The sequence below is a fragment of the Macrobrachium nipponense genome, chromosome 7, assembly GCF_015104395.2.
Source record: "Macrobrachium nipponense isolate FS-2020 chromosome 7, ASM1510439v2, whole genome shotgun sequence".
In the NCBI taxonomy this organism is placed as follows: Eukaryota; Metazoa; Arthropoda; class Malacostraca; order Decapoda; family Palaemonidae; genus Macrobrachium; species Macrobrachium nipponense.
This window is the reverse complement of record NC_061109.1, coordinates 103,197,039-103,219,334: the sequence shown is the minus strand read 5'-3', so window position 1 is coordinate 103,219,334 and position 22,296 is coordinate 103,197,039. Positions and strand designations below refer to the sequence as shown.

General features: G+C 42.8%; 1 protein-coding gene across 9 annotated transcripts in view; it reads left to right on the top strand.

Annotated features, from left to right (window-relative positions):
* The window catches only part of LOC135217307 (tyrosine-protein phosphatase non-receptor type 11-like), a 233,173-nt gene that overhangs the window by 142,473 nt on the left and 68,404 nt on the right, over positions 1–22,296 (top strand). For 7 of the 9 annotated variants that reach the window (XM_064253083.1, XM_064253079.1, XM_064253077.1 and 4 more), the window contains 3 exons: positions 8,139–8,318; positions 8,517–8,783; positions 15,556–15,702. In XM_064253083.1, the coding sequence (XP_064109153.1) occupies positions 8,139–8,318; positions 8,517–8,783; positions 15,556–15,702 (594 nt within the window). The remainder of the gene's footprint in view (positions 1–8,138; positions 8,319–8,516; positions 8,784–15,555; positions 15,703–22,296) is intronic. The other 2 variants (XM_064253084.1, XM_064253081.1) reach the window with 1 other exon arrangement.

Sequence of the window (22,296 nt, the reverse complement as noted above, 5' to 3'; positions counted from 1 at the left end):
TTAAATGTATTGCATGAATACTAAGTTTTTCAATTTACAGCAACCTTTTACCAATAGAATACTTAAAGCACAAGGGGTAGATGCTGACCAATAGGAGAGCAGGACCTTATGGGGTGACTAGCATCAGGAATCAATGGGAGAGCGGGAGGATGGTGGCGAGTTTACTCAGTTGGCGGCGCTGGAGTTTTAAAATTGTTCTCGGTGGTCCGGGCAAATCTCGGGGACTTTATAGCAACAACCTTTCGTATCTTGAAAACTTTTCGTATGAAGAGCAGTAAAATTTTTCTTATTGGCTTTCGTAACTTGGATTTTTCGTAAGTTGAGCCTTTCGTATCTCGAGGTACTACTGTATATATATATATATATATATATATATATATATATATATATATATATATATAGTATACGTATATATATATATTCACACATATATATATTTATTATATTATATATATATATATATATATATATATATATATTTATTTATTTATTTTATTTATTTATTATATATATATATAAGTTGACACACAATCAGCGGTTTTTTGTTATTAATTGAGCAGTTTTTGGTTAACATTTTTGGGAATTGGTTTTTCAAGTTCAGTAGGATTTTCATCCTAATCAAGTTCAAATTCATTGTGTGGGCCAGTCAAGCTTTTCACAGTAACTTTGTCAGCTTTAGTAAATGCTAAGATATTGTGGACAGATTGTAATTGCAAAATCCCTTGAAAATGTTGACATAAGTTGTAACACCTCCAGTCACCAATGGATATTCACTGACTAGCTATTGTGACGGTGACAGTTACAAAGTCATCAATCATTGATCCATCGTCAAGGAAATGATACATATTGAAAATCACCAAAAACATCTAGGATAAAAAACATTAAAGACATGAATGCCATGGCATGTAAGTAACATCATGAAAGGTGTAATTTTTTTCAGCAGTGCTTTCATCTCATAAATGTAATAATGAAAGAACCAATCTTCAAGTACTTTAACTTTGAAGAAACTTGGCCTTTATCTTAGCCTTCCAAAGAGGATTTGAGCTGAGGCTTTAGACTGTTTTGTATTACAGGCAGTCCCCGGCTTACGAAGAATTCAGCTTACGACGTTCTGAGGTTACAACACTTTTCAATTATATTTATCAGACATTATTTCCAGGTTTACAACACGTTTCAGGGTTACGACACCTACAACGCTCATCTGGCAGAAGAAATATGACTCCAAAAATGCAAAATAATAAATATTTGAAGGTGTTTTAATGAATAATGCAATAAGAATGCAGTTTACATAGTTTTTAATGCACCCAAAGCATTAAAGTAAGGTTTTCTTAGGATTTTTGACAATGTTCCAGATTACGACGATTTTCGGCTTACAACGCGTCTCAAGAACGGAACCCCTGTCATAACCCGGGGACTGCCTGTATTTGGGTTGTACTTTACATATGGTGCAATATTCTTGCTAATTAAATATTGATTATTCATACGTGAACAAACCTTCGGTCTTAACAATAGGATCATTTCTAGCGTCTAGCTGGGTCTGGTTAAAAAAAACAGATGAAAGCCAGGAATCTTGTGATATCTGGCAACGCATGCGTAGATCGGGTGAAGGATGGTCAAAGACCATTCACCTATGATCGCGCATCAGTCTTTCTTTTGAACCGCCCGGGCGAGAGTTGTGTTAACCTCTCATGGCCTTTTCCCGGTTCATTGCCCGTTTCGCTTCTGTTTAGTGTGTGTGTCTGTGTGTTTGGCTGGTATTATGGCTTCTTCTGCTCCTTCTCGGCGTCAGCATATGTGCCCTGGAGTTCCAGGTTTTCCGTGTTCTCTTCTCGTTTTTTGGCTTCGGCAGTGACTGACCCTCACATCACGTGCAGTAGGTATCGTTCTAATTTTTGTACTATTACGAATCCTAGCATGGAATGCCGGGCATGGCCTAAGGAGCAGTGGAGGTTGTTTTATGGCAAGAGAGAACATTGGAGGGTTTCGACTCTTCCTACTTGGGAAGGTTTTGCGCCTCTTCCCGATGTTTCGTCTCCTGCAGTAGTCAACCCTCATAGTAGCGTTGTCCCTGTGTCTCCTTCCTTTTCTTCCATTGATTCGTCGATGGAAGTATCAGGAGGGGAGGCCACCAGGCTAATGTTTGTAATGTAGCCCCTTCTTCCTCGGGAGTTTATTTGGTTCCCAAGAAGGGTGAGGCTTTTTCATCATTCTCTTTTCTTCCAGAGTCGAAGGCGTCCAAAATGGCGGCGATTTGGAAGACGCTCAGGCTAGGGGGTACCCCGTCCTTGGATGGGTTGCTAACGCATTTTATGGAGGCTCGCACCCCCCCCCCTCCCCCCCCCTCCCCGGTCTGGCCAGGCCATCCCCCCTCCTCCCGGCCTCGTCTTCGTGGGTAGCGCAGGAGTCGGCCATCTTGTATTGCATCGCCATTGTCTGCTGCCGCTTCGAGTCGGAGTGATGCTGTGGCGTCAGCCCCATTGATGGCGTCACGGGGTCCGTCTTTGCGTATTCCTCCGCCAGTGGCATCTCATTCCATTCCCCCTCGCACCGAGGGGAAGCCGTGACGTCACCGCCACTTGTGACGTCACTCCCATCGTTGACGTCTCTCCGAGTCGTCTCCTCTGATCCGCCTTTCTCAGCTGTGACGTCATCACTGCCGCCCAATTTGCTACATCTCCCTTCCTTGTCATCAGAGCCCTCTCTGGCACATCAGTCTGAGGTCATATGCCAGGCAGTGCTTCAGAGGTTAGACTCTGTGTTGGACGTGAAGTTGGCTGCCTTATCGGTTGGGAGGACTGGTAGGAAAAGTGTTGCTTCGTCCCCGCCTCTTGAGAAGAGTGCGCATAAGAAACTAGTGCTGTCTTCCTCTCCCTCTTCCCCTTTATGCCCTGTCAGCGTATCAAGCGTTGGAAGGCTAAGGACTTTGCCCTTCCTTCGCCTTCAAGGGAGGAACAACGTGGACATGTTCCCGAGAGTGCTGTTGTTATGGGCAGTGTTAGTGGTGTGCGATCTGCAGGAGATGCTTCATCCTCTGCCTTGAATCTCGGACGTGTGTGTGTGTGTGTGTGTCCCCGGTCCATGCACATCGCAAGTGTGTTGCAACCTCCCCTACCCATGCACGTGATGTTAGTGTTCCTCCTTCTCGCTTATTCGTCGCCGTAAGGATCTCAAGGCGCCTGTCAAGAGGTCGAAGGTAGTTTTCACGGAGTTGGTGCAGCAGGAGTGTTTGCCTTGCTTCCAAGAGTTCGACTCTACGGGATTCTCCTTCGATCTCGAGCGTTCAAGTTTCCCCCATCTCATGTACGTACAGCCACCACGCCCGTGACCATTCATGGACATGTGGAGTCATCTGTTGAGGTAAGTGATGTTCTTAGTGTTATAGTGGGTACGTCTCGGAAGCCGACACATGGACCCAGCCCAGACAGGTTAGTTGGGGTTTCGGGCTGTTTGGCTGCTAACCCTTCCGTTAATTTTGGTGGGGAAGGTGCCTTAGAAGAGCCTCCACATCCTTCTTGTCGTCAGTCTCCGCTGCCGGAGCAGGAGGAGGGAGACACGCAAGAGTTTCTGTCTTCCTTTTCGGAAGTTGTTGATCTCATTCGTGGGTTTAACAATTTGGAAAGTAGTAGGACTCAGGCTCGGTCGTCTTACACTTCTTCTTGCTTGGAAGCCTTGGTGGGAGCTACTCAGAACCCCAAATCATCTCTTCAGCTTCCTTTGTCAGGGCACGTTCAGTCGGTCTTGCAGAAGGTTAACGCCTCTGTTTCGGACCGAGATGGTTCACTTCACTCTAGAGGCTCTACCAAACTACTACCCCCGCCTCTCATGAGACATAGGAAGTACTATGCTACGAGCTCTGCATTTTTGTTGTCACGCCATCTTAACCCAGCCATCATTTGCCTGAAGCTGGGTTTGACTTTGGAACCCGTGAGGTCGGTGGCTCCGTCCTTGTCTCCGCAAGATGCCTCAGCATTGGCATCTATGGCAGCCTCCATGTTGCAGATGGTTTCTTGTTGTGGTTGTTGCCAAGATAGCTTCCGACAGGTCCCCGGAAGGGTTGGTGAGTGCCTCCTCGCTTGCCAGTCTGTTGCAGTCTGGTGGGCAAGGCGTTTTCTTATTTGGTTCACCTGAGTGCTAATTTATGTGCTAATCTTCTGATTAGAAGGGATGCGGCTTTGTCTAGGATGGAGAGATTGCTCGACAGAGTCCTTGCTTCCTCCCAATTTTTGTTTCTTTGGACAGAACTCGAGAATGCGATAGACCGGCGCCAGGCTGACACCAAAGACAGACTGGTGCACCAGGCCGTGTCTAAGTCGGAGTCTCGTCCTCGGAGACGTCCGGCTCCTCCTCCTCCCCCTTTCCAGCAGCAGTCAAGGAGATCGTTGCCTGGTAGCCCGTTGAGGATCTCGAGTTCGGCAGGGCCTTCTCGTTTGACACTGCCTAAGTCAGAAGATCAATGCCCCTTTCGCTCTCGTTGTTTTAAGCCAAGAAGGGGCCCAAGGGGCAGAGGTAAAGGGGGCTGTCGGTAGGTTAGGCGCCTCTCCCTCTCTTGCGCCAGGGGGGTTTGCCTGGCTGGCCATTGGGCCAAGTGACAGAGTCATGGGGCAGAGAAGTTGGTGGTAGATGTCCTTCGGGTGGCATACCTACTGCCATTCGACTTCTCTCCTCCTCTGTTGGACAAGCCGCAGCCCAGGAAGGCATATCCTCCAGATTCTCTGAAGCTCTTTGCTCTTCGGGAGGAAGTGCAGACAATGCTGGACAAGGATGCGATAAAGGAAGTAGTGCGTCCATCCCCGGGGTTTTACAGTCACATCTTGGTGCCCAAGGCGTCGGGAGGGTGGAGGCCTGTGATCGACTTATCCACCTTGAATCACTTCATCAGGAAGACACGGTTCAAGATGGAGACCTTGCGCTCGGTGTTGGCAGCCGTGAGGGAAGGCAACTTCATGCTGTCGATAGACTTAAGGGACGCATACTTCCAAATCCCTGTTCATCCCATGTCCAGGAAGTTCCTTTGCTTCTCTCTTGGGGACAAGGTCTTCGAGTTCAAAGTCTTGTGCTCAGGGCTGACGACGGCCCCTCAAGTGTTCACAAGGGTCTTCTCTCTCGTGTCAAGTTGGGCCCATGCTCAAGGGATCCGTTTGCTGAGGTACCTCGACGATTGGTTAGTCTTGGCAGTTTCCAGGGAAAAGCTGCTGCAGGACAGGGATCGTCTACTTCGGTTCTGTCTGGAACTGGGCATTTTAGTCAGTCAGGAAAATTCGAACCTCGTACCCAGTCAAAGGATTCTCTACCTGGGCATGGTCATCAATACGACAGTGGCAAGAGTTTTCCCGTAGGATCAGAGATTGGAGAAGTTGCAGGCAGTAGCGCGCAACTTCCTGTCAAAGTCACATCAGTCAGCTCATCAGTTGCAGGTTCTTCTGGGAGTGTTGTCTTCCCTGTAGAAGCTGGTCCCTCATGGGCGTCTTCATCTTCAGTCTCTGCAATGGAGACTGGGAGAATTCTGGTCTCCAGCGGGGGACTCTCCCCTATTAATGGTTCCTCTGTCTCTGGAAGTGAGAGAAGACCTTTGTTGGTGGTTGGACAACCAGAATCTGTTGAAGGGTGTCCCTCTGCGTTCTCTTCCACCGGACTTCCTTCTGTTCTCAGGCGCCTCTCTCACAGGTTGGGGCGCTCATTTAGGCGAACTCATCGCTTCAGGCGTTTGGAGTTTGGAGGACAAGCAGCAACATATCAACGTCTTGGAGTTGAATATGGCTTTCCTGGGTCTGAAGGAGTTTCAGGGGAAGGTAGAGGGTCATTCTGCCGTTCTCATGTCGGACAACACCACAGTGGTAGCCTATGTGAACAAACAGGGAGGCCTGGTTTCACGTCAACTTCATGCCTTGACCGTCAAGCTTCACCAGTGGGCAGTAAACAATTCGGTAGAGCTCTCAGCCAGGTATATCCCAGGGAAACGAAACGTGGTCGCAGACAAACTCAGTTGCCGGGATCAGATCCTAGGCACAGAGTGGTCCCTTCATCAAGTGGTGGCAGACAAGCTTTTCCAGATTTGGGGGAGACCCATGCTGGACCTTTTTGCGACACACTTCAACAGGAAGCTGGAGGTGTTCTGTTCAGTGGTTCCAGATCCTTTAGCATTGGCAGAGGACACATTCCAACATCCCTGGGACCTGGAGGTGTATGCCTTCCCGCCATTTTATTTGATCCGTCAGGTTCTGAACAGGCTGATGAGTTCACAGGGTCTCAGAATGACTTTGGTAGCCCCTCTGTGGCCTCAGGCTGTCATTGTTGTCAGAGGTTCCGAGGGAGATTTCCCTTTGGCGACATCTCCTGTGTCAGCCCCATATGGAAAGGTTCCACCAGTCAGTAGAATCCTTGTCTCTTCACGGTTGGAGGCTATCAAGTATCTCCTCCGAGCGATAGGCTTTTTTCAGAGAACAGCTGGGCACATGTCCAGCAGCCTTGGAAAGTCAACCTCCATGGTTTACCAAGGCAAATGAGTGATGTACTGTTATTGGTGTCGTAAATGGGGTTTTTCTCCACTCACAACTTTTATTCAGCGAATAACAAGACTTTTTAACCTTCCTCAGAGACGAGAAACGTTTGTCCATTTCTGTCATTAGAGGCTACAAGGCGGCCCTGAGTTTGGTGTTAAGCCTTAAGGTTATCAACATCTCTTCCTGGGAACTTTCCCTGCTAGTTAAGGGGTTTGAGCAGTCGAATACTCTTAGAGAGCTCAAGCCTCCAACGTGGGATGTTTCCTTGGTTCTTAAGAGCTTCACTAAGAGTCTATATGAGCCCTTGCGTTGTTCATCTGACAGGAACCTGACACTCAAGACAGTTTTCCTTCTGGCTTTGGCATCTTCCAAGAGGGTAGGAGAGCTCCACGGCAAGAGCTATGAGGTGAAGCACACCAGGGGTTGGGGGTTGATGTCCCTTCGAATTTGTCTCGGAATTCATGGCCAAGACCCAAAATCCCTCTGTGTATGATGACAGGTTCACTTCGTTTTCCATTCCATCACTGACTGACTTTGTGGGTGGTGAAGCTCAAGAGCTTTTGTTGTGCCCTGTCTGGGCCCTGCATTGCTATCTTAAAAGGACTCGGCACCTTAGACCAGGCTGCCGCAGACTTTTTGTTAGCACAGGCCGTACAAAAGAGGTGTCTAAGAATACTATCTCTTTTTGGATATGGGAAGCCATCAGACAGGCATACTTGACACTTGATGATTCTACCACCACGTTTGTGCAGGCTAGAGCGCATGACGTTAAGAGGTATTGGTCCCTCTTTGGCTTTCAAAAAGAACTTGGCTATACATAGAGTGCTGAGCGCTGGTACTTGGTTACGCCAGTCCACATTCACCTCCTTCTATCTTAAGGATGTTGCCCACAGATCTGCGGACACATTTTCCCTGGGTTCTGTGGTGGCTGCCCAACAGGTTGTGTAACTCATGGTTGCCCTTAACAGGGCGCCTTTGTATCTTACCTAAGATGATTGTGTGGATGAGAGAATGAGTGAGTTGGCTGGTCTCCTTCTTTCTCTTGTACCTTTCCTTCTTCCTTCGGGCGGTTTAAGGAATAGACATGTCATTCGCTGGACTGTTCTGATACAGGTGAGTAAGGTAGTCATACTGATAGTTTGGTCGTGCAATATACAAATATCTTACCCGCTATTTGGTAGCATATGCTCCACTCCTTGGCAAGGAGGGGTTGGGAGTAATACAAACCCTGGTGTCTTGGTTTGTTATTGGACAGTCAAAGTTTCTCTTTGGTTCCCTATAGTACAATGGTTATCCCATATATCATTGTATGTCACTCAGGTTCTGAGTCGTTAGATATAAATTTAACTCGCTTCTCAACGGGCTTCATTTTCTTGTTAATTAAATATTGTATTTAGCCTGGGGTAATTTTACACTTCCTTTGATTGTTAGTGTGAGTAGTGCAGTTTTGTCTGCCCTTAACAATAAAAACAGGTTTTAATATTCATGCTGTTTGGTGATTTATAATAATGAACCAGCATTTCCAATATTTTGCTTTTGAAATGCTCCAGCTTCATGTAGCCATAAAATGTAAAGAATTAATTTTACATCTTATCTTTATCAAGGTATGAAGGTTACTCAAGTTTTTATTATTTTCAGCAGGACAGCAAATATGATGTAGGTGGTGGAAGGAAATTTGATTCATTAAGTGAACTTGTAGAACATTACCGTCGAAACCCTATGGTTGAACAATCAGGGACAGTTGTGCCTCTGAAGACTCCTTTCAATGCTACTAGAATTAACGCACGTGGTATTGATAGCAGAGTGAGAGAGCTTTCGGTAAGATCCAGAACATTTTGTGGTGTATTTGATTCAGGTAATGTTATCATACTGAAATACTATGCTTGATTTATATTATATGCATGCTATTTAAGATTTATTTATAAATATATATTAAGATATTTTACTGGTTATTATTATTATTATTCTAAACTAACAATATTTTTACACTTATCTATTTGGTGGCGGGTCATGTAGCGTCGACGTCAAACAAGTTTTGACCCGTCCTTACAGAAGGAACACCAGGGACCTGCCATGGGAAAAGCTGGTTTTTGGGAAGAATTTGAATCTTTGCAACAGCAGGAGTGCAAACAGCTGTACTCAAGAAAAGAGGGCCAAAAACCAGAAAATCGGAATAAGAATCGATATAAGAATATTTTACCCTTTGACCATACACGAGTTATTTTGAGGGAAACTGATCCTGGAATACCTGGTTCAGATTACATCAATGCAAATCTTATCACTGTGAGTATATTTAAAATTGCTAATGTATTAGATTATGGGTTATGGAAAAAAAATTTTTAGTAGGCAATTATTCAGACTTATGTGGTAAATTTATCCAAACAATTTGTCTTATTTTCCTGGTAAAAGGATCTGCATTCAGGTTGCAGTATCTGACATTGGAATGCTTGTCATCTTTTGTATCTCTTCCCAGTATATAGTGTATTTTCAATGCCCTGTAATGCTAGTTGAAAACAGAATTGTTATCATTATGTTTTATATATCTTATGACCACTTTTCTTGGATGTTAATTGTAAATCAGTTGCATGAGGGGAAACATGTAACAAATGCCAGAAGCCAAGTCTGGAATTCTTAGAAGTGTGTCATTATAAGAAGTTGTAAGTCTTAAGGCTTTAGGACAGGCAAGATTGTAGGATTTATCAAGGAAGCAACAGGACTGAATGATGCAACTATAAGAAATGCTAAAGATAGAACTTTAAGTGATAAGCTTTGGGCTTCCAGATAACTATATTGCTTTATCTATGTTATCAAAGTTATTACTTTTATGTGTGAAGGACTCCAAAGTCACACGAAAAACAGTAAGGCATTTTATTCCTCCAAAGTCACAGGAAAAAGTTCAAGGCATTTTATTCATATTTATGCTGGCTAGCTCATTTTTGTAGGTTTTTGGTTTTCATAAATTCAAACATGGTGTGGACACCATAAACATGGGGTTTGGCATGATTTCCTGAAATTAAGGGTACCCTTTAGGAGAGGGATTATAGTTTAAAACTTCTTCTATCTTATAATACTGTGTAAACATTTCTGCAATCATGCTGAGTGTAAGTTGCAATGAAAGAGCGCACTACTAGATTATGATAATTGAAACCCCCCTTTCAGTGATACTAAATTTATGCCATCAAATGACATAAGGAATGGATAGTAAATTTTGTTTTGTGTCCATGATATATAGCACAACAGACAAAAGGGTATGTTGTTAAAGGTTCTTTTGATTCAAAACCAACTCCTGAAATTTTCCATTAGTTTGGCAGAGTACTGCTCCAGAACATGTAGGTTACCATGCTGAGAAACTGCTGACTACAATCACTGAGCAAAATAAATGAATATCTACTGATCTTGTAACCTATAAATCAAGGAATCTCTGGAAACTCATAATCACTGAACTGAGGAGAAGTGCAATTCCATTCTCTTATCTTGGCCTGGCTTAACTGGTCATACCATTTGATTTTTTTATCACTTTGCAAGTCCATAAGAAACAGTTTACACTTGTTCAAGCCTGATTACAGCTGTATTAAAATTCTTGTTAATTACTATGTCATTCAAAAAAGTTATCAAAATAGCCTTCTTCATACGTGTGAATTTTTCAATCTGAAAATGACCCTGGTGTAAAATCATTGTTACAAACATTTCCAAATTGGTAAAAAAAAAAAAAAAAAAAAAAAAAAAAAAAAAAAAGCAGAATTTTTATCTGAAAGTCTGTGGTATGCCATAGATATATTGAAAGTCATGAGATGCGTATCAGATTTTAACAGTGTTAAAAGTTCTGCCAACTTCAAACTTTGTGTGTAACTTGGATGATTTCATTGAGTTAAACTTGGACCTTGACTTGGATGATTACATTGAGTTAAACTTGGACCTTGACTCCCATCAGACCTTTCTTTGGCTAAGTTTGTCATATAAACAATTCTTCAGTAGTTTACCTTTCCTCTTTTAACTAGTGGAAAATAGTATAAAATTTAGTATGCTGAGACAATCTCCTTAGCAAGTCTGCGGTATGCCTTAGATATATTGAAAGGCATAAGGTACTCATCAAATTTCAACTTGAAAAGATCTGCAGTCTTCAAATTTTGTGTGTAATTTGGGTGAATACATTGATTTAAACTTAGAACTTTACTCCTATCAGACTCCGTTTTAGTGAGAAGTTTGTTATATACTGTTGGCAATTCTTTAGCAGTTTCCCTTTCCTCTTTTAACCAGTGGAAAATGGCATAAAAATGAGTATGCTGGGAAGATCTTAAATGTGTCCAAGTTCTCAATCTTTTCTATAAAACCAGCCTTGACCTGGGCTTTAATTACATCATAGTAGTATACCATTTTGCAGACCATTACTGTTCTGTAAATACTTTTCATGCTTTGCAAAACTTGTAAAGCCAGTTTCTCATTTGATCTTAATATGCATAGTCCCAAATTGGGAAAGCTAAAGAATAGGTATGAGATGACAACTATTTTCATCTTTATATGAATTATCCAAAAGGAAGTCTGTTACTCCCTTTTCCAAATCCAGTAACTGAATCTGTATTACTATTTTCCAGATTCAAGAGCCAATTACCAGTCCAATCTAGGTCAAAATAGGTTTGCCAAATCTAAAATATCACATCGTACTTCTGAATCTATCTGCTGCATTTGCTTCACTTTCAAATCTCATATCATTTCCCATAAATTCATAATTACTACACCCAGCTTCTATCAAAGTAACCCTAGAAATACTTTGCATTCCATCTTTTTCATTTGTACTTTTTTCTTTATTATTTGCCCTTCCAAACCATTTAAGAGCTTAAAGTTTATTATTTTCCAACCAGTCTTTAACTGAACCTCTAATATAAAGCCATGTGGAGCTTCATAATAAGCTGTAAGTCCGTTTATAGAGCTAACAACACTGCTCTATGAATAGCTGTGTTTCTTACTTCCTCTAAATGATCCAACCCATCAAATTTATTGCAAGCAAATAAAAAAAACCTCACTTTTTAAAAGATAACAAAAAGATTAAAAAGTATTCTGCATTTTAAAGTTAATATTTATGCTAGGACCACAAATGTAGCTTTTTTATATACATTGTTACCTAAAGTTATTAGAACTCGCACCAATTTTATTAAAATCTTTTGGATAGTATGTTTACTCTTTATCAAAAGTTTAACAATGTGGTTCCAGAACCTGTAAATTCGGCCTACTAGCAAGTTATACAACCATAAGCAAATTCTGGCTCCCTGCATCTAGAATAGTATCTGCATCAAAAACACTGCTTTTTTCAATTTTCACAGCAAAATAATGGTAACAGAGAATCCATTATTACATCTGACTGGCTTGACACAGCAGTTAAATGCTCCTTTTTCTTTATTTTCTTTCAGAGCCTTCTTAGTTTTCATATTCACACTTGCTTGTACTTGTATTGTCACTGCTGCCTATATCTTTTTATTTTTATTCTCTGTTTTCATTTACAAATGCACAAAAAATACCAGTTGTTAGTCTGGACACTTCATGCATTTGTTTACCTAAAGTTTTAGAATGATAGTGCTTTAAAAAAAATGCCATCCTTTAAGGCATATAAAAGTCTCAACTCCTGCAGTCTATAATTTTTATTTAGCTTCAACATACATCTTATTTTTTGCTTTTCCATGAAATTTGCCTGCACACAATATGCAGTCAGATTCCTTTGAATAACAAGTACAAATTTATTAGGACTAGAAACTAAAGCAGTCATACTTCTTAGTTTGCTTTTTCTCATTTTATACTAAATAATGACTGCTAACTTCAAGAATCTTAGAGGACACACCTTCCAAAATTGGATAATTTAATAGTAATGGTGACTCAAAGATACTGGACATGGCAAGGCAATCTGTTCCAAAAGAAGTGTCTAAATCAGCATTGAATGAATATGAGATAGGTGAAATTAAAGTAATAAATATAAGGGTTATCTTTACCTTGCCTAAACTTTAATTCTGACAGCTCCTTCACCTGCAAATTTTAGTAGTAACTCGTCTGCAAAAGAATCTATCACAATCTGCTTTTCTTGTATAAAAAGTCTGATTAATATTACTAAGAGGGGAATAATAATAATAATAATAATAATAAAATACTAATAATTAGCCTTGTAATTGGCAGTACTTTACTGTCCAAAGGGTTCAATATACTCTGTAATTCATTCAACATATCTGCATAAGCAGTAAGCTGTGATTCACTCAGCGTGTGATTCACTCAGTGTTGCAATAGAAATGCTTAGTTCATTTAACTTTCTTGTCACTGCTCTTTGTAAGGCAATACATCAACTCATCACTGAATTCATTTTCAAAACATCTGTGTGAACAGCCCAAGAAATAAAACGCCTTTCAATCCAAACCAATAATCCTACAGTTCTCAATACAAGAGGCATGTATTATCAAGAAAAACTATATTTAATAAGCAAAACAAGAGAAACTGAGCAGTCTCAAAAGAGTAGCACAAAGGTAAAAAAAAAAGCATGTTGCCAAAATCCTCAGCAGTGAATGGTACAATAGAGAGCAGGACCCAGAAGAACAACTCAAAAGCAAATGGTGTAGTGCCAAACTCCTCGGCAGTAAACAGTGTGGTGTCTGTGGTGCCAAATTCCTTGGCAACAAAAAGCATGAGAAAAAGCTCCCCAAAGGCAAACAGTGCCACACTGAATTCCTTAATGATGAATGGCAACAAAGCACAAAGACCACCATGCTGAGTACAGTCCAGAAGCCTCTCTGACAGCCAAAGTAGAACATGGGGGAGAATAATGAACTGGGGAACTGTCTTTATCACAAACTTGATCCGATCTACAGCAATAACAATTATTGTTGGTGCCATGCAAAATTGAATCATCATCTATGCAGGACAAGTCTAGTGGAAATGCTCTATTGGAATCATTCAGTTTGTTCTTGTTCTCTCTATCCAAATAAGGAAGGTAGATCTTTTTTTTTTAGACTAACCTGTTGTTCCTACCCATAACAGACAAATAGATCAACACAATATTCCTGCTTCTGTCCAAAGATGAAGGGCTTCTGCTAGACTGAGCATCAAGGAATTCATGTCCGAGAACACACAGACCTTTGCTTTGCCAAATGTTTGCAATGCATAAGTTCTTTCAGATTGCTAAGGGTTCAAGATATTTTGTGTGAGGAGACTTCCCCAATCCCAGTTAAACTCCTGACATTTCTGTGTCCTTCCAAAAAGTGCCCCAAACCTTCACTTAGGCATGTTTAAAAAAATGTGAGGTTTGGGTTCTTCACTTCCCCCTGAGAGATTTACTGAAGCTTCAAATGGTCTACCTAACATTCTAGCATCTTGAACACTATTCAGCACTCCTTTGCAACAATGCAGTATTAGCAGAGTGGTTGATGGAATATCATACCAGTCTATTTGATGAGAGTAAACAAGGTCAAAATTTTTCTAATGACTTGCTTGGTAACACACAAATCAGAGCCATACAAACTTGGATCACAAGAATATAAAGTAAAGAATTATCTTAAGCTACCAAATTGCATGACAAATCAACAGTAAGGGAAGAAAATCATAAAGTTTGCCAACTTTTCTGTTGAAATGCTGCCAAAGTGATTTTTGGGTGCATAAGATTTGATGCTGGCACCAGGGCGACTGGAAAGAGGAGATGACAAGCACAGATCTACACTACTTCCCAACATACTGCACTTCCTGGCAATGCCAAGCTTTGAAGGTGCATGACTGGTCATATTGGTGGTAAGGCTAAACATGAGTGAGGGTGCCATCTCATGTACCACAAGAATTACCTAAAAAACAAGGTAGCACTAAGGGAGGGTAATGCTGATAAAGTTCAGTACTACTCATTCATTTTAACTAAGTGCAATCCTAAATTTTGAAAGAGAAATTTGTGATTGAGCGAGAGAATGAGAGCAGGAAGAGGAAACCCATGAAAGACAGAGAAGTATCACATGTTTGTTGCTTCCTCAATCTGTCGGTCGCCTTCTCGGATATTAACATAGCAATCATATTACTTTCATTCTAGGTCCTGCAAACATCAGCGCCTCAGTGGCGTGGTTGGTTTGGTGTTTGCTTCTCACCTCGGTGGTCGCGCGTTCGATTCTCAGCCATTCTATTGAGGAGTGAGAGATGTGTATTTCTGGTGATAGAAGTTCACTCTCGACGTGGTTCGGAAGTCACGTAAAGCCGTTGGTCCCGTTGCTGAATAACCACTGGTTCCATGCAACGTAAAAACACCATACAAACAAACAAACATCAGCTGAGTACACAAGTCATGTCAATAAACTGAAAGTGAATACTATATCCTAATATGGCAGTTACCTTGCAAACATGCCTGCTATTACTAGAATTCATCAAAATCCAAATCCAAAAGAAGTTCATGACAAACCGTAAAAAAAATAACAGAAAAATTGAAAGAACTTCACTATCCAGAAACACCAGTTGGTTACACTAGTAAGAGTAGGATACTACCTGCCAGTCAGTGTTTGTCTATAGGTCCCCTGGTTGAGGGTGTGGGAAGTAGACTGATATAGGTCATTACTAAAAGGAAATGGAGAGACTCTTTAGATTACTTTTGCTAGCATGGAAGGCAATGGATAGGCAAGTTTCGTTACAAAAACCTTCTTATAAACCCATTAGTACTTATGATTAGTGCCTTTCTCCCAACAGATGACCTTATACTGTTTTGGCCTGATTAGATAAAAAGATAGGCTCTTACTTGCAGTAAACCTTAGGATCTGTAAGGTGCATATGCTATGCTGCAGATTACTAGACAGTGTCTATGGATTCATAATTAGGTGTCCAAGTTTCCTGATTATGATTTTTGGTTGATTATAAGTTCATATGAAAGTTTTTTAATTGCAGTTAAGGAACTTATCAAAATTTAATAGACAAACCCATATTTGTTTTGAAATAATGGTTATAAATTGTTTTATTTTGTCACCTCTTGTTTCAACTGCTGCTCATCTTAATTTTTGTACACTCTTGTGAAGTAGTTTATGCTAAACTGAAGCTAATACTTGTAACATTATGTTTTCAGAGTGAAGAAGATGTAGGGATTGAGGGTAAGACATACATTGCAACCCAAGGATGCCTGCCATCAACTATAGCAGATTTCTGGTGGATGGTATGGCAGGAGAATACTAGTGTCATTGTTATGACCACCAAGGAAGTTGAAAGAGGCAAGGTAAGGGTCTTACATGTAAGTTTATTGTAAAGAGCAGTCTTATCTATTACAGTCCGCTCCTTGTATTCACGGGGGATGCATACCACCCCCTGGGATATAGTTAAAATCTGCAAATAGTTAACCACCCCCAGTCATGAAAGTTCAAATACCAAATGTATACATAAAGTATCATCCTACAAGAAATATGCCTTAAATTTATCCTGTTACTTTATTTATCTTTGAAATGATATTACAGTAATACTTCAATCTTACGCGATTTGATTTGTGCCAGTTCACAATAGGGTAATTTTTTCATTGGAAACTAATTATCAGACACGCAAACACAACATTTTCAAAATCTGGAGAAACCCTGCAAAAGTCTTTGTCTAATTTTTTATATAATTTATAAGTTTTCAAGCTTTTATGTGTAAATTAAATAACATTAAATAATGAAAATAATAATTTTTCTCTCTCTCTCTCTCTCTCTCTCTCTCTCTCTCTCTCTCTCTCACTGAGATGAGAGAATTTTTATGATATACAGGCGGTCCCCGGGTTACGACGGTTCCGGCTTACGACGTTCCGAGGTTACGACGCTTTTTCTTAAATATTCAATGGAAAAATCCGTCCTGGGTTACGACGCTTGTTCCGAGGTTACGACGCTGACGCTTCCGACGCTCTGAGTTAACGACGCTTTTAAAAAACGCATACTATGATAAAAATCCTTTATAGTTTAGCACAGTATATTAATAAAAATCAGTTTCTGGTTAGATTACAACAAAAATTTTGAGGTTATGATGATTTTCAACACTTTTTATGTCGTATTTTTCGATGTTTTTTAGTGACGCCTCATATGCGGAACTAGTTTCCGAGCGAATGAATACATACTAGCTTGCGGTGCGCAAAGTTTACATATAACAGTCCAAAAGCGCAAATAATGAAAAAATCATTGCTTGTTTCCAGTAATAATAACAAAACGAAGTTTCTGGTTAGATTACAACGCAAATTCCAAGTATCCAAAGAGAGACATTATCCAGTAATTTGATCAGAGGAGAGAGAGAGAGAGAGAGAGAGAGAGAGAGAGAGGCGTCTTCTGACGCTCGGGAGTTAAGGACAGAGAAGTGTTCGTTTCGTTAAACGGCCTCTGACTCATGCCAGTAAATGTTTTGTTGATACAAATAATATAAGCCTATTTACAGATACGTTTACTTTAATTAGTCTATATGATACGTGAATAGTAATCAACTGTTCTTGTAGCCCTCAAGATTTGGCAAAATTGAAATATCCAAAGAGAGACATTATCCAGTAGTAATTTGATCAGAGAGAGAGAGAGAGAGAGAGAGAGACGCCTTGGCAACAATGGTCCCGGGGATTGACGTAACGTTTATTTTCTGAACAGATAGGACAGAGAAGTGTTCGTTTCATTAAACGGCCTCTGACTCATGGCAGGAAATGTTTTGTTGATACTAATATATAAGCCTATTTAAATATACGTTTACTTTATTTAGTCTATATGATACATAAATAGTAATCAGCTGTTCTTGTAGCCCTCAAGATTTGGCAAAATCACTCCAGGTTGTACATAAAACTTCAAGAATGTTGTGTCACCAGAGGATTACAATAGTTTTTACCTTCAAGAACCAGCATTCTTTTATGAAAATAACTCCAGGTTGTACATAAAACTACAGGAAACAACATGTAGTGTAACCAAAGGATTACAAGTAAGGTTTTTATAACTTTTTATTAGTTTAAGACATATTTCCAAGCGTCGTTCCGGCTTACGACGATTTTCGGCTTACGACGCGTCTCAAGAACGGAACCCCCGTCGTAACCCGGGGACTGCCTGTATGTATGTACATACTAAGTTTATTAATATTTTCAAATATTGTTATTAATAATAAGGATAATGTAACTGTAATTACAAATTTTGTACATGAACTTTCCTGGCAGATATATACTTAGCTTACGTCTCTGACGTCACGACAGAATTCAAAACTCGCGGCACATGCGACAGGTAGGTCAGGTGATCTACCTTACCCGCCGCTGGGTGGCGGATGTATGAACCAATCTCCCTTTCCAGCCAGATTTTCTCTGTTGCCGGTTTCGACTACACCTGTGGTCGTTTACCTCCTGATAGTTTAATTCGTTTCTCGTTGCCTTGGATATCTTTGGACTGACTTTCGGTGAAGTACCTGATCTTGTTGGCTTGGCATACGCACTTGTGGATTGTTTTTGGATATTGGTTTGGATTTTTCTTTGATTTCAAGATGTCTGATGTAGAGGTTAAAAAATCTGCTATGTTTAGGGTGTGTTCTATGGATGAATGCAAGGTGAGGCTACCGAAAGCAACGGTAGATCCTCACACAGTATGCTTGAAGTGTAGGGGTAATGAATGTTCCTTTATTAACCCTTGTAATGAATGTGAGAAGTTGGATGAGAGTGAATGGAAGTCTCTTTCTTCCTACTTAAGGAAGTTGGAGAAAGACAGGGTGAGAAAAGCTTCGTCTAGAAGTTCTAGTAAGTCTCGTATTAGCGAGGTAGAAGTAGATAATCCTGTCGTAGCACTAGATCCTTCTCCCGTTTCAGCTCCTGCTCCCTGCATCGAACCCAAAGATACGCCTTCGGAAGTGGCGACCATGAGAGCCACGATCCTTAGCATGGAGAAGAAAATTCGTTCGTTGCAAGGTAAGATAAGTGATAGTGCAAGTGATTTGTGCAGTGCCCCCAGTGCAGTGGAGGGTGCGTCTGATCGGCTCCTTAATGCTTCCAGGCCTAGACCTCTTCCAGACTCCCAGTCCCAGTGGAGGAAGAAAGTCAACAGCCGCAGGAAGGTTAGGGAGAACCCCCACCGGTCAGGTGTCCCCTCGGTAGATCCTGATGCTCGTTCCCAGGCTGCCTTAATTCGCGCCAAGAAGGAGGTTTTGCGACAATGCTTCTCTTCTTCTTCTTCGCCTTCTCCTAGAAGAGGATGGAGCGCCTCGGATTCCTCTCGACCGTTGAAGAGAGCCTGGAAGGCTCCTTGCGCCCTTCCTTCCAGCCCGGAGTGTTTTCCGGAGGAGCCTGAAGTGGACATCAAGAAACCCAGGAGGGATCAGGAGTACTCGCCTCGGAGTAGGCTTCGAACCTCGTCCCCTGTGGAGAGTTTGCAAGATCTCCGGCTCGGATTCTTGCGGGGCTGCAAGTAGGCTACCTTCTCCTGGGTTGCCTTCTCAGTCGGAATCTGCTCTCTCTCCTGTACCAGCGGATAGAATGAGGTGCTCTTCCCTTGGCAGACGCCAGTCGTCTTCCAGGCGCCAATCGCCCAGGAAGCTATCTCCTGGCGACATCATTTCTCCCGTGGAACGGGATCAAGCTCCTAGTAGGCGCTCGTCTAAGGATAGGCGCACGGCTTCTACTTCTCGCTCCTTTCCGAAGAACCTCCAATCTCCGGATAAGAGAGCCTCCCCCTGCATGGACACTTCTAGAGACAGGATCTCTCCTTTTGTCAGACGCCTAAAGCCTGGTAGGCGCTACTCCCCAAGTAGCCGCTCTCCTGCTGTCAAGCGCTGTGTTGAAGATAGGCGCTACTCTCCTGATAGGCGCTATTCGCCTGTTAGCCGCTCTGTTCATGTCAGGCGTAAAGAGCCTGAAAGAAGCTTCTCTGCTGGTAGACAAGCTTTTACAGAGACCCACGCTTCTCAATCTAAGTATTTGGATCCTGGTAGACGCCTGTCACCTAGTAGGCACTCTTCTCCAGGGATTCGCTCTCCTGTTGGTAGGCGCCAAGAGCCTAGCAGGCGCTCCTCTCATTTTAAGCGCAGTTCGCCAGGCAGCCGCTCTCCTCTTGACAGGCACATGGAGTCTGGTAGGCGCCTTGAGCATAGTAGGCTCTCCTCTCCTAGCAGGCGCTCCCCTTTGGACTCCCGTGTTTCTCGGGACAGACTACTAGAACACAGAGGACTCCCTCATCGGAGTAGGAAGGACGCCTTCGATAAGAGCTCTCCCGAAGCTTTGGCTTCTCCTGATAGGCGCCAGACGGTTGCCAGACTCTCCTCACAGGATAGGCGCACTTCTTTAGAGAAGTCCGCCTGCTCTCGTAAAGAAGCCGAAGGTTCTTCGGTAGATGAAATAGAACCTTTCATTAAGAGGGACTTGGTAAAGGATTCTTCGGTCTCGTCTTACAAGATCCTGACAGACCTTCTTCAGGAGTTTGGAGACGCGCTTACTCCGGTCGCTCCTCCTTCTCCTCTCTCCTTATTCTCGACATCTAAGAAGACGAAGGTTTCCTCCTGTGTGAGAATGAAACCAACCATCTCAATAAAAAAGGCTTTGAGAGGTTTTGGTGATTGGCTTCTTTCTAAGGAGGAGAAAGGGAAGACTGTTTTTTCTTTCCCTCCTTCCAAGCTTACGGGGAAACTTGGTTTCTGGTACGAGTCTGGAGAACCCCTAGGCCTGGGTCTTCCATCATCTGCAGACGCGGACTTCTCTTCACTGGTGGATTCCTCCCGACGCTCAGCCCTCTTGTCTGCTAAGACTACCTGGGCGATGAACGAACTCGACCACCTGTTGAAGGGAATGTTCAGAGTCTTGGAAGTCTTCAACTTCCTTGACTGGTCTTTAGGGGTTTTAGCTAGAAGGACTCAGAACCCGGATTCCCTTTCGCCCGAGGATCTCAACAGTGTACTTACTTGCCATTGGAGCAAGGCAGTGAGAGTTGGATCTAGCGAAGTATGCCTCCCTGTTTGGGGCAGGGGTTATTAAGAAAAGATCGGTCTTCTGCTCTTTTTTGACCAAGTCAGTCTCTCATGCTCAGAGAGCCTCTCTACTTTATTCGCAGCTTTCGCCTCTTCTCTTTCCTAAGAAGATAATCCAGGACATCTCTGGAGCTATCTCCGCGAAGGCCACACAAGATATGCTCGCTCAGTCTGCCCGGAAACCTAGAACGACCTTCCAGACTAAGACTAGGAGCCCTATCGAGGGGGCCCTCCTTCTAGAGCCTCTACCTCAAGAGGTAATAGATCCTTCAAGAGAGGAAGATCCTTCTCTCGCTCTACCAGAGCGAAAAAGTAGGAAAGAAGTCCTCCAGACATCAGTAGGTGCCAGGCTACTAAGATTCGCAGAAGTCTGGGCACAGAGAGGAGCGGACAACTGGTCCCTCTCGATTATCCGAAAAGGATATCTGATTCCCTTCTCAGCAAGACCACCTTTGACGACGACTCCGAGGGAGTTGGTGGCCAAGTACAGGGATCCCATCATGAGCCAAGCTCTCACTATGGCAGTAGAACAAATGCTAGAGAAAGAGGCGATAGAGCTAGTGAGCGACCCATGCTCAGCGGGCTTTTACAACCGCCTTTTCCTAGTTCCAAAAGCCTCAGGAGGATGGAGACCGGTTCTGGATGTAAGTGCCCTGAATTTCTTTGTAGAAAAGAGGAAGTTCGCCATGGAAACGACATCCTCAGTGTTGGCAGCTCTTCGTCCAGGGGATTGGATGGTGTCCCTAGATCTTCAGGACACTTACTTCCATGTGCCGATCCATCCTTCTTCAAGGAAATACCTCAGGTTCATGATGGGAGGAAGGATATTCCAATTCAGGGCCTTGTGCTTCAGCCTTTCAACAGCCCCTCAGGTTTTCACAGGACTAATGAAAAATGTAGCAAGATGGCTACATTTGGAGGGAGTGAGGGTGTCCCTTTACTTGGACGACTGGCTTATCAGAGCCAAGTCACAGAAAAGATGTTTGGAGGACCTACAAAAGACCCTTTTCATGGCGAGTTCTCTGGGACTTTTGGTGAACTTCCAAAAGTCTCAGTTAATCCCCAGTCAAGATCGTATCTATCTGGGGATTCGGATGGTTTCTCTGGATTTTCGGGCTTTTCCATCTCCAGAAAGGATAGCCCGATGTTCAGAGAAAGTCACAGCCTTTCTAGAGAAAGATGTATGCACAGCGAGGGAGTGGATGAGTTTGCTGGGGGGACTCTCCTCGTTGGAGCAATTCCTTTCTCTAGGAAGGTTGCATCTCAGACCTCTCCAGTTCTTTCTACATCGGAACTGGCGTTGTCTTTCTCAAAACCTAGAGTTCTCCTTCAAGATTTCAAGAGAAATCAAGAAGGACCTCTCTTGGTGGGCGAACCCTCTCAGGTTTGCAGAAGGGATGTCCCTTCACATACCGAACCCCAACCAAGTGTTGTTTTCCGACGCGTCGGAAACAGGTTGGGGAGCGACGCTCGGCTCAAGAGAAGTGTCAGGCACCTGGAAGGAGGAACAGGTGACCTGGCACATCAACAAGAAAGAGCTGATGGCTGTTTGGCTAGCTTTGAAAGCATTCGAGCCCTATGTCCTAGCTTCGACAGTTCAGATAAACTCGGACAACACCACGGCCCTGGCATACATCAGGAAGCAGGGGGGAACTCACTCCTTCTCCCTGTACGAGACAGCAAAAGACCTTCTGCTGTGGGCAGAGGAAAGGAAGATATGTCTCCTTACCAGATTCGTACAGGGAGAAAAGAACGTCAGAGCAGACCTCCTGAGCAGGAAAGATCAAGTCCTGTTGGCGGAGTGGACTCTTCACGAGGATGTTTGCCAGGACCTGTGGAGACTATGGGGCAGGCCTCACATAGACCTCTTCGCCACAGCCAAGAA